Source organism: Gallinula chloropus, assembly GCF_964237585.1.
Source record: "Gallinula chloropus genome assembly, chromosome: 6".
Lineage (NCBI taxonomy): Eukaryota > Metazoa > Chordata > Aves > Gruiformes > Rallidae > Gallinula > Gallinula chloropus.
Genome location: NC_140091.1, coordinates 12,928,245 through 12,941,140, shown reverse-complemented (window position 1 = coordinate 12,941,140; position 12,896 = coordinate 12,928,245). Strand labels below are relative to the sequence as shown.

At 36.6% G+C, this 12,896-nt stretch overlaps 1 protein-coding gene across 4 annotated transcripts in view; it reads left to right on the top strand.

Annotated features, from left to right (window-relative positions):
* The window catches only part of USP33 (ubiquitin specific peptidase 33), a gene marked incomplete at its 5' end in the record, with an annotated part of 36,301 nt that overhangs the window by 15,031 nt on the left and 8,374 nt on the right, over positions 1–12,896 (top strand). The window contains 10 exons of one of the 4 annotated variants that reach the window (XM_084266137.1): positions 1,016–1,436; positions 1,829–1,969; positions 4,470–4,582; positions 5,847–6,019; positions 6,155–6,225; positions 6,783–6,816; positions 7,550–7,595; positions 8,288–8,468; positions 9,710–9,836; positions 11,526–11,695. In XM_084266137.1, coding sequence (XP_084122263.1) covers positions 1,016–1,436; positions 1,829–1,969; positions 4,470–4,582; positions 5,847–6,019; positions 6,155–6,225; positions 6,783–6,816; positions 7,550–7,595; positions 8,288–8,468; positions 9,710–9,836; positions 11,526–11,695 — 1,477 coding nt within the window. Of the gene's footprint in view, positions 1–1,015; positions 1,437–1,828; positions 1,970–4,469; positions 4,583–5,846; positions 6,020–6,130; positions 6,226–6,782; positions 6,817–7,549; positions 7,596–8,287; positions 8,469–9,709; positions 9,837–11,525; positions 11,696–12,896 lie in introns of all 4 variants that reach the window. The other 3 variants (XM_084266136.1, XM_084266139.1, XM_084266138.1) reach the window with 3 other exon arrangements.

Below are 12,896 nucleotides of genomic sequence, written 5' to 3'. Positions count from 1 at the left end.
GCTGGGAAGCCAGTTGGGCAGCCATGTCCAATATTCAGGGAGTAAAAGGAATTGTTTTGCTCAATGAAGAATGTTTATCAGTTAATCTAATCTGTATCTCAACACGTGAGGGGGTTTTGTTTGTTTTTAAAGAATTACCAGCGAATAGTCACACCAGATTTTTGCATTATCCAAACATCAGATGTGATGCACTTTTTTAAACAAAAAAAACGTTTTCTACTCATCAGTTTTGAGCTTAATAAGTAATTGCTATAATAGATGGGAATAGAAGCAACCAGAAGCAGTAGTAGTTGCTAAGAGGTGGCTGTTGTTTTTTCCCATGCTTGCTTTATTAGATATTGTTGATTGCCAGGAACCAAGCTACTGCATGGATTGTTGTACTTTGGTGGCTTTTAAGGTATTTCCAAACATGGATTAGACTTGTAGCAATATTTGACAGTTCTTTGTGGAAACACTGATAGTTGAGGAATCTTTTCCAGGCTTGAGAAGAAGAATAAAGATCCTGTTGACAGTATGATGTAATTGGAAAGACAAGCTAAGTCCCTCATAATACTTTTTAGTAGAGTATTTTCTTGCCCAGTGAAAGTAAGGCTCTGATTGTTTTGTGAAGATGCTGCGTAATGTTTTAAAAAACTGTCCTTGAAACATTCCATTACCAGAAGAGCTGGAGTCTGACCACACAGTTGCTAGTTGCTTGGGTTACATTGAACATTTGTGTAAGCTATGGTAGTATTTTTTTAAAGGTGCTGAAATAAGCTTTTTTGAAGTGGTTTGAGGGATACTTGTGTAATAAAAGTACTTGTGACATGCAAGGAATGAATGCAGGAAACAAAAAAATGTGGTCTGGAAAGTAAATGTCTTTTAAACATGGCACCTGGGACAGAGGAATTTGCCTTAATCCTCTTTAACAGACAGCTGTAGCTTTTGGTTTGGTGTCCTGTATCTTTTCCTGATATGACTTTAATATCTTCCCAATAAAATGGAATAATGTTATACAACTTGTTTAAAATCCTAGGATGCACAAGAATTTTTGCGTTGTCTAATGGATTTGCTTCACGAGGAACTTAAAGAACCGGTTGTAGAACTGGAAGATCTCCAGCCTATGAGTGTTGAAGAGAGTATGGAAGAAGACAAGAGCCAGTCAGAAGTTAGCTTTCAGCCCTGTGAATCCTGTGGTACCTCTGAAAAAACAGAAAATGATGCTATTTTCAAACCTGTCTTAGAGGATCCTGCAGAGACAACCATGTTAATTCAGGATGATGATAACAACTCAATCACGTCCAAAGATTGGCAGAAAGAAAAAGTAACAAGCAACAAGCTTAAGCGAGCAAATTCTATGGAGGACTTTGAAAAAGACACAAACACTGTTTCAGAGACCACTGAATTTTTAAATAATCAAGGAACTGTCAAAGTACAGATACACAGCAGATTCTCAGGTAATACATTACTAATGGGCAATTGAAATAGTCAAATTCTTAGCCAGAGTGTCTGTGAGTAGAAAAGAGTTGTAGAATATAGTGCAGAGGTGTATGTCAAATAGAGTAGGTGGATTTACTTGTAGGCAGTGGGCCTTCTTAATTTATTTTTTCAGTTCTGAGTTCAATTTGAATTCACTTGAAAAGCTAGAGATTTGTACTTGGTAAGGGTTCAGATAACCCAGGAGAGTGGGGGCTTTTAACTTAAAGGTATGTGAATTGAACTGGTCCTTCATTCCTAAACACCCAGTGACCTTACAGTGTAAGTAAATAAATTGATATAAGTATTGTCGGTACATTCTACAGTATTCTTTTTGGTAGAATTTATTAAATAATTCAAATATTTATTACAGAATACATCAATGATCTCAACATGAATGATATATCTGCAGCCCAAACCCCATCATCAAATGAAGGGATTAACGCACGCTTATCAAGCAGTCCTCCAAAATCATTCTCCTCATGTTCTTCATTGGCACCAGCCCACAAAAAAGGTACAGGCCCTTTTTATTTTTGGTACTGAATTGCTCTGTATTACAGTTCTCATTTTGTTGTTTCTTGTGTCTTGCAGTGCAGTGTTGATCTTAGCAGGGTTTTTTTTAATCCACTATCCCTAGCAGGGAGAGGGAACATTCTGTAAGCTGGACATAGGACTCCCTTTCATTCTGTAAAATTTATGTAGTAGGCATGAATAGTATTCGTCTCTTTTTTGGGAGAGTGGAATGATATTTTTAGTCAACTATCTCAGTTGCACTGCTTTGGAGAGAGGGAAAACGTGCGAGAAGTTAGTACCTTCAGAAAGGTAATGCTTCTCAGCGAACATGCACATTGGTTCTTCAGCAGAAGTTCAGTAGGTCAACATTTTAGTTTATTAAGGTTTAAGGAACCATGTGTACCTGCATTGTAGAATGACTTGTAACATTGCTGAGTGCTCTCTGGTTGTTACTGTTGTTGCACTGTATACTTCTTTCTGCGGTTTGCACAGTATGATGTATTTATCAGCATTCAGAATGTTTGGACTTTTATGACCTTTAAATACAAAACAGTGCAGCTTTAGGGCATGAGGGAGAATATATGATAATTGTTTGCTCTTATTTGTCTAGCAGTTGGCTATTTCTGTAAAAGCTTGTCTTTTGTATCTTAAGGCCAGTATTGAATCAAACCAAAGAACTCCCACAACTTTAATCCTGTGATCCTTTTTTAATCAACAGGCTGCCCAGAATAAGTTCTGAAAATTTTCATATTATCCTTTTAAGGCTTTAGCATTGATACTGAATGAAGATTTAATGGACTTTAATCATTGACCTCCTCGGTTCATTTGTTCAGCCATTTTGACATTGCATCTGTACTACTGTCTCCGGTTCTGGCCTGGAGAAGGAAAGGCTAAAGGGGAACTGTTGTTGTCAGCATTATGAGTGGTTATGGAGAAGGCAGAGCCAGACTGTTCTTGGAGCTATGCAAGAAATAGAAGTTTTCCTTTGTGCAACTTGCTTCCATTACTATTAGATAGAAGGAAACACATTCTTCAGTTGAGTGATTGAATACTGGAACAGAGGCAGGAAGCCAGAGGTACCCTGAGGTTCTTGGAAGTGGATATTCCAAAGTTCAACTAGAATTACTTTGAACAAAGACTGCACCAGATGATATCCAAAGGTCTCTTCTAATCTAGACTACTGATTTTTGTCATTCTCTTGTAATTTGACAAGGTAGTCTTTACTGAGGATTGATCAGATAGGTACGCAGTAGAACTGACTAATAACTAGGGGAGTTATGTGGCAGCCATATGCAGGCTCACAGTGGGTTGGGGTTTTGTGGGGCTTTTTTAATTCTTCATAAAGCTAAGGAAATGCCCTCTCCCTTTTTCTGAAAGCACATGTTGTCTGTTGGGTGGCACAGCTCTTAAAATGCCCTTGCTTGTCAGTGTCTTCCATTTTTTTTCCTGCTGTTTATTAGTGTGGGTAAATACAACACATCCTCGGTGTCACCGATAAACAAAGACTTTAGAACCATCTTAAAGCAGTTTAGTGGCAAAATAAGTGATTGAAAGGAACTGTTGAGAATTCTTGGTGAAAGGCTGTGTGAGGCAGTTCATGTCAGTGATATATTTTATTTATCTGATGCATTGTTGAAAATACTTTTTTCAGATTTTTTCCAACAGCTGTTCTTGCTGCTGGGGATAGAACAGTCTGAATTCAAAGCTAATGTTAGGCATCTTTCTAGGTATGGGATGCTGCAGAGGCAATATGTAACACTGTGGGACAGTAGAAAGACAACAGTAATTGCTTATGGGCAAACTTTTTATGTACAGAGGAGCCTTGCTTTATTGGAGTAAATCAGTTTCCTTTTCACTGTAATTTATTTTCCTACAAGGCTTTTGAGTGGTCTCCAGAAGAGGTTTTTGTGGTCTTTGTTTTAGCCTACCATTGCAGTAGTCTGTAGAGCCCAATAGACTGCTGTGGTGTGTTCACCTAATTAGCAGTGGATTTGGGTGGAGAGCACATGTTTGTTGGCTTGGAGTTTTGTTGTATTTTATTGTTTTTTAATAGGCTGCTGTTAGTCTGGCCATTAGTTTTAAATTTAGTCTACTTAGACCCACTGTCATCAGTGTTGTGGTACAAGAGCTTGTGTAACAGCTTTTGAGCCAAACATGGTTAAAGCTGCCTGGAAAGATACCGTCAGATTAAATGTCAGATACAATGTACCTTTTTAAGTTTATACCTCAGGGGATTCCTGCTGAGATGAATGTCATAGCAGTAGGCTGTAGATTTCAAAATTGGCCATCTGAATTGTACCGAAGAGGCGAAGTTTTCTGTTTTTTGTCTCCTGTAAACTGCTTGAGGGACCTCCATGAATTGCCTGGTAGTAGCAGTAATCTGGTTGTCTGAAAAGTAAGAAATAATTAGAAAATAGGACTGGGCTCGTAATCATAAACATGTGTGATCTCTCATGATGTTATGCAAATCCACTGTATCTTGATTTACTTTGTCATTTTAGTTTCCACTGTATCATCACCAAAAAGGAAGAAGCGCAAGAAGTACCGGAGTGTTATCTCTGATATATTTGATGGGACTATAATAAGCTCAGTACAGTGTTTGACCTGTGATCGGGTGAGTAAGGAGGGGAAGTTCTAATTTTTAATGTTCTGTTCCTCCCCCCTGCCCATACAAATGCTTATGGTTTTACAAATGTGGTCATTCCCTGGTAACTTCATTCTTTTGTGGCAGATTTAACTGTTAACTGTTTCATACTTTTCACTCAAATAATAATAGCTACTACCCACACTTTGTTTAGGCTAGCTAGCTTTCACTGAGCTGGATATTTACTCAGAGCTGAAAAATAACTTTTTGAGAATTGGTTTACAAGAATGATGGAGAAAGAAGTTTGCTCTTCAACTTTACTTAGGTGTGACTAGTTTGTAATGTTCTGAATATCCCAATGCATACCTGCTGTCATGAGTTCTCAGGTATGTAGTCTTACAAAGTAAAAGATGGCAGTCCAATCATACTCCTGCAACAGTCTTGTCAGGTAGATTGAGACTACGAATATTCACATCTTCCAAAAAAATCCAGATGAAGACACTTACTTTTACAGGTTATATGAATCATTAACTGATATCTGCAGTTGTTCTCAACTGCAAGATGTTGTGCAATATGAGAACCAGTTGGTTTTTTTCTGTGCTATTTGCTCACAGAAGTACTTGGAACAGCATACATCAATGGCAGACCATTCTTGTTTCAAAGCAATAGTACTGAATATTGGATATCCAGATCTTTACACTGGGGACAGGTTGCTCAGCACAAAGTTTAAACCTAATCCTGATGCAGTTGCATGCCTTTACTGCTCGCCTTCCTTTAGATCTAAGAATACAGAGATGTCAGGATAATTTGGTGAGCAAGGTCAAAAAACAAATATGAATTTTTAAAGCTTGCTTGATGTTCTTCTCTGTGACTATATGATTGCTAAATCTAACATGTGAGAAAGAAAACGCACAGCTGGGTCTCTTGGAGCAGGTCCAGTTACATCAGGTCAAGATAATGTTGCAGTGAAATGCTATCAAAACAATGGGCTGAAGCTTTCTGAAACTACCAGAGGCAGACTTTTTTCTTTTTTTTTTTGCATGACTAGTAGGAAGACAATTAGTAATGACTTAGTTTCAGAGATAACAATATGCGATTCCACTCTAAAATATGGTGGTGTTTTTTCTTCTTTTGAAAAGGAATTCTTACATCTCCTTATTTATAATTGATTTGCTACCTAGTGGAATTTTCAATTCTATGGTGACTTAGTATTGATGAACTTTAGAGAATTCAATTTAATTGCTGTTTCTCTTCAAGTTTAACACTGTCTTTTTTTATTTGTTTTCTTTTTTAGCTATCTGTAACCCTGGAGACCTTTCAGGATCTATCCTTGCCTATTCCAGGTAAGGAAGATCTTGCTAAGCTTCATTCTGCAACTCATCAGACATCTCTAGTCAAGGCGGGGTCATGTGGAGAAGCATATGCCCCCCAGGGATGGATAGCTTTTTTTATGGAATATTTCAAAAGGTAAATAATATTTACCTTGTTTTATTTATTTGTCTATTTTGAAATTCCAGTTTCTGCTCTTCTGGCAGAACATTTGTTGGTTTTCTTTCTTTTCTGTCAATGATGTTTCAGGTTTGTTGTCTCATGTGTTCCTAGCTGGTTTTGGGGTCCAGTTGTAACCTTACAAGATTGTCTTGCTGCCTTTTTCGCCAGAGATGAACTCAAGGGTAAGAGGTTAATTACATTAATGTTTCTTCTGGGTTTTTGTTCCTCAATCATAATAAGATGATTAATATCTTCTTAGCTTCATGCAATTAAATAAAGGCCACCTGTTAGACTGTAATACAGTCATTCCTTGCTCTTATGGGATCATTCATTTCAAAAAGGTAAGCTGCTTACTCACGCTAGCATTTGAGGCAAGAAATGCCCATGAAAGCTGCTTTAGAAATCTTCAGTAAATCTGAATTTGGCTTAATGAAATTATATCAACTGAAGGTTCATAAAAATTTCAAAATCCACTATATTAATACTCATAATTTTAATTTGGATTTGGTAAATTATTTCCCTCTTAAATTATATAGCATCATCTCTTCAGATACACTTCTTCATAATTGAAAGGACCTTTCTATTTAATGGCTGTGTCAACACTTACGACTGTTAAATATTGAATGCAACCTACAAATAAATTCCCTTGTAACTTTTATATACCAAGTGTATGTGCTTGAAGGATAACTATTCACATTTAGAGAATAATGGCTGTTTATCTTCTCCCTGGTATTTGCAGGTGATAACATGTACAGCTGTGGAAGGTGTAAAAAGTAAGCTCTTTTATCTTTGTTTTGTCTTGAGTGCTTTCATGTTTCTGTTTAGTCGAGAGGCATTTATTTGTTGGATATGTTGCAGTACTATTAATCTTTTGATAGTGCCTTGCATTCTGGCTGTCAGAAGTTTAGTATTACAAAGGTACAGGAGTTGGGAAGCACTGATTCACTGTACCAGATTGCAAACTAAATGTGCATAATCCTTTTTCATGTTCTTTACAATTTTAGACCTTTTGTAAATTGTTTTGATTGATTAAAAATAAAAGCTTTTTAGTCTTCTATATTACTAGCAGGTTATAACTGATATGCAGCAGGTCACTTCAGTATGAAAATATACTATAGCTTTAATACTAAAGGACTAAGAAACAAAAGTAGTCTGAGAAAACCCTTTTCCATGTAACTGGTGATATGCTGTAAGTGATTTCTTCAATAAATATAGCTGGTTTCTTTTTCATGAAATGTAAAAGCCTTTTATGCTAAGAGGAACTTCTAGCTAAGTAGAATTTCATTATCTGTACTTGCTGCTTCGAATTTTTCATCAGTACAGATCGTGTTTTGTTCTGAAGAATCATTGTTTGTATCATTTTGACTACTCCATGTCTAGTCTACATTCCAGAAATATCTGTTTTACTTACGTAATCTTCAGCTTAGACTTTTGCTGATCTAGCACAATAACTTAAAACCTTTTTGGAACTAAATACTGGTTTTATTTGTTTTTTGCTTTGCTTAGGTTAAGAAATGGAGTGAAATTCTGCAAAGTGCAAAAGTTTCCTGAGGTACTGTTACTACATGCACTTTAAAGCACTTTTTCTGCATGATTAGGAATGTGGTAAGACTTAGAGTTGTATAGAGTAAAATTGTATTTATAATGTTATATGATGAGAGTTTATCTTCATATTGGTCTTTAAGTATGTGAGCAACATTTGATTATTCACCCTGTAAGAAAGTGAACCAAGTACATTAGAAAAATGGGGATTTTCTGTGTTGTTAGGGTCATCCTGCAGAACTTAGTTCTACTGTAGAGATAAATTCCACAGCTAGAGTGGAAATCTCTTCTCTAAGTAATGCTTGTAACTTTACACTTAAAAAGTAATCTGTTGTTACACTTCAAAACATGAGTTGATGGCTGCAGTAATCACGAAGACTTCATGTTCATTGTGACAAGATCCTGCAGTAGGTGCATTGAGGAAGAGGAAAGGTATGTTATTCGTTGCTGCATCAGGGATAGTAACTGTTCAGTTCTGGGTTTTTATACTGTCAGTTAAACAAGTCTTCAATAATTGTAAATTATTTTCTAACTCCTTGAGCTGCAATTTATTTGAAAAGAAAAATGTGGAACACAGAGCTTGTGTAAGTTGCCTCAGGTCAGAGAAAATTAATCCTTTTGGGATAACAAAAGAAAGTATGGCATGTAAATATCAAGTGGTGTAGCGTGTATAGTGCTTGAGTGATTCTGTCCTCCTTACAGATACTGTGCATTCATCTCAAAAGATTTAGACATGAACTTATGTTTTCCACAAAAATTGGGACCCACGTGTCCTTTCCTTTGGAAGGCCTTGATCTTCAGCCTTTCCTTGCAAAGGACAGTCCAGTTCAAATAGTGACTTACGATCTTCTGTCTGTCATCTGCCATCATGGAACTGCCAGCAGTAAGTGTGATTGATTGGTTTGTCTTTGCAATTGATATTCACATCAGCACTTCTGTTTGAGGATGATATCCGTGTACTTGTAGGGTAAATAGATGAGTGCTGGTAATTATAGTATGAAAGATAAATGCTGTGGTTTTTACCTTGAACCATAAGATAGCTTGCTCTTAAAGAGTTGACATATCTTTGGAATTGTATGGCATACCTGAATAAAATGGTAGGTGGAAAAAAATTAGCAAGCCTTGCGATATTAAGTAAAAAACACGTTTATGTTGTTCACTTTCAGCAGTGCATAAAACGTTACATGCCAGCAGATGAGCTGTTCTACTTAGTTGTTGTTTGTGTAGAGCTTTAATGCTTTGCATGCCTTATGTTTTGGGAAGAGCACTTTAAAGATGGCAGTAATTTTTTTTTTTAAATATATGTTCTTTTGGATGATTGCTACTAGTTAACCCCAAAACAGGTAGTAACTGCTATTTATATGTAGTGATAAGAAGACAAATAAACACATTCTTGCTGTATGCCAACATTGCACCTGCCCAGGTGCTTTCAGTATTCCTAAGTCTTGGAAAGTAGGAGAAAGAAAAGCTTGAAGCTAGGAACTTCATAGATATTTACAGAAGCTACCTGCCCCCTACTACTTTCCAAACTTGAGGTATCCATTGTTTAGATGAAGTTGTTTCCATTTTTTTTCTGGATGCTTTTTCTTACATTCAGTGCTCATGGAATAATACTTCTCATAATCGGTTTAGTAGATACTTGTTTATTGAATTATTGACAGTTGAATATGTATTATAAAATAGCGATTTAAAATATGAATAGACTTCATAACACAGTGAAGTATGGCCTTGATACCATGTAGCCATTTACACATTATGCTAAATTCTGTTAAAGCATACAGAGATTTTAAGAGTTCTTTGTAGAAACTGATCAGGGTAAATTGCTTAGTCAGTCCTACTCTGTTTGAATATCATGGTTCAGGAGTACACTAGACAATGAGCTGTTTTAAAAGTTCAAGAATATGCTGAAAGCGGTGTCCAACTTTGTACAAGCTGATAGGATCAGCTTTGTTCCCTGCATTCCCGAGGTTAGGAGAAGTCAATACCCCAGTCCTGTCTGCTAATGATGTAATGTTTTTCCCATTCAAGATTTGGGTTTTTTTTTATTTGCTATTTAATACATGAAAAAGAAGTAAAATGGATGTATCTGGACACTTTTAATGACTCTTGCTTCTAATACTCTAGGTGGACATTATATAGCTTATTGTCGCAACAATTTGAATAATTTGTGGTATGAATTTGATGACCAGAGCGTCACAGAAGTATCAGAATCCACTGTGCAAAATGCAGAAGCCTATGTTCTCTTCTACAGGTAAGAAATCATTATACTCATATCAGTCAAATATGCAAAAAACTTTTCCAGCAGTTGGGCAGCTTTCTGAAGTTAGCTGCCCCACAAAAATGGAAGAATCTGACCAACTAGACAAGCCTGTGCTGGGGAGTTAATGCCTCCGTTATATTAACACTTGCTCTGTCACAGCTAAAACATGTATAGAACTTAAAATGAAAATTGCATCTATAAATAAAGCAGAGTAAGATGACTAGAAAGAGAACTTTAAACAACTGTTAGAACTGGGCACCAATTACTTTGTTTTCAATTAGGGAAAAAGAATTCTGCACACAAGGAGGTTTTGCACGAAAACTCCAACTGTTAGAGCTCTGAAGGGAATTGTGGAAATTCTTTAGCAGATGGGATGTGGAACAACAGAGTTTTTACTATGTTGTAATTTAATTTCAGGGAATTTATAGGCTAGTCTCTTCCTGAAAATTGAAAGGGAAGAAGTCATATTATTATCATCTTCAGTCTAAAGAATTGTTGTACTTGAAATAATAAATCTGACCGCAAAATAGATTGTGTCAGATTTGCACAAGAAATGAGATGTGTTCTGGTAATATTTTAACTTTCATTAGGAGAACTTGTACCTGCCACTGTCTGAGCTAAGCCTATGATTGACTTGGTAGGTCTTCTAAAAGTAATGTGGATGCTGTGCTGTATTGTAAAGAGCACTGTACGTGATTGTGGGTAAACACATGAAAATTAATAATAAAAGAATAGTATTCAGAAAATTTAGTTTTAAAAAAGAATATACCCATTAAACACTACACACACAGAGAATAGATGTTCTTTCAGTACATTTTAGAAAGCATAGTAGAGAGAAGTATGCATTTTTAAATCACAGCTGGAAAGTGAACTTAACTATATGAATTTCGTTTGCAAACTTCTCAGGTTTTTATTAAACAATTTTGTTCTGAATTTAAACAAGTAATGTATTTTAATTTGGATTCATAGCGCATTTTTTTCCTCTGCATTTAGTCTTGTTTTGCTATACTATAAATAGGCTTCTTGCTATAGCCATTAGGTCTGCTTGAAGCTTTTCTATCAGCTATTTGAGTCAACTTTGACTCTGTAAGTTAACTGAAGCAGCCCAGCTTTTGTGTCATGCTGAGTGAAGATTAAGGTCAGGGTTTTGGAGGAATGAATGGTTCAAACCTGCTGTTGGAGAAGAGAGGTTATATTAAATCTGAAAACAGGAGAGCAGAGGCACTTCCAGTTGACAGCACCAACAGCCTCAATGAGATTTAGGGCGAATACAGCGAGATTAGGGGAATTACCTAATCTACTTACTGTTCAGTGTTACTTCCAAAGGTAAGGAAGTAACGCCTATCAAAGGACTGCAGCTTGCAAAGCTTTAGCTCAATAGATGCCTAGAGAAAATGGTCAGGTGGGCAGAGCCCTATCTTCTGTGGGAGTAATCACCTCTGCAGTGTAGTCTGTCTCTTGCAGTCCAGCTCTTCTTGGGCTGGCAGGTTGAATGGGAGCTGTTAGAGGTCTTTGAGTTACTGGGCTAAGCAGGCAAAAGTTTTCTTGTAAGCGTGGTAAAACCAGTGACACAGCTTGTGAGAGCTGAGGACAAGCATACAGAGCAAGTAGTCCTTGCTGCCCTTCCTGCTTTGTTTTAACTGTACTGGCTCTTGTGACGCATTTCAATTTTGGTAATAGAAAGAGCAGTGAAGAAGCTCAGAGAGAGCGACGGAGGATATCAGGTCTGCTGAATATGATGGAACCAAGTCTTCTGCAGTTCTATGTTTCCAGGCAGTGGTTAAATAAATTCAAGACTTTTGCAGAGCCGGGACCAATTTCAAATAACGACTTTCTCTGCGTGCATGGAGGTGAGACTGTAACTGGGTATTGTTTAAAAATACTTCAGTAGCTGACTAGTTTGAAATGATTCTGTGTGAGGTGGTTTGGTTTTTTGGGGTTGGGTTTTTTTGTGGTTTTGTTTTTTCTTTCTCTGCACACTATAAAGTCTATAAGCTTTCTTGACTCTTTAAGAGGAGCAGTTTGGCTTATCTGCCTGCCTCCTAATGTATATTCCCATTTTTAAAAACCCTGTCACTTTATCGTTATCCTTACTTTTTTTGTCTACTAGTCTAAATGGTTGTCTTAGCTACATGCTAGAAGCAACAAGGAGGCTTGAAAGCTACGGAACAAGGAATTGGTCTGATGTAGAGTATCCAGTGCACAGCAGTGTGAAAACAGAGTAGTAATTCTGTATATTTTGTATAGGAGTATTAAAATTTCCCTTCTCCTAGAAATTAATAAAAAAAAACAAATTAAAGAAAACAAATTTGTGGAATATCTGTATTTGAGTGCTAACTTTCCAAGAAATCATTACTTTTTATGTTCTTATATGTATTTTCAAATAAAAAAATACAACTGTATTACATTAGTAATTAGAGTTGCTGCCTCTGTTGCTGAACCAAACTTTTAATGTAGGAATATTGTGCCCTGGTGGCAATTTGCAGAGTGTGGACACGAGTCCTGTGGCCAGCTTTCTGTTTGCAGGGCTACAGCAGATGGCTCTTGTACAAGAACCCAAACTGCTTGGTTTTCCCTATTCAAGAGTATTCCTGCATAACATATTGCTGCTTACCATGTGCTTCAGCTCAACACTTCTGTGAGCCCCTCTGCCTCCCTCAAAATTTCACTACTTTCAAGTATTCATGTTGCTTGAAGTAATTGAAAAAAGCCCGTAGCAAATAAATGAGTTTTGAATAGACAGTTCGCTAATGTGACTACAAGCTTAAAGTGTTGAACAGTGATTAAATATTTTAATTGTATACCTTAAGAAGTATTTTGCAATCAGTGTCTGAAAAGGATTGTAGTCCTTTAATCTTAACCTTTCATATGGTTTGTTTCTGCTTTTTATAAGCTCTTCAACCTCAAAGAAGACTAAAATTAGTTGTCTCTTGAATAGATTATACTGTAGTAAAACTTGTTTCACATGATTTCTCTGAATTCATTGAAAGGTGTTGTTCCTTTTTTGGGGAGGGACCTCTAACATAGTCTCTTTCCCCCCCAAATAAAAAG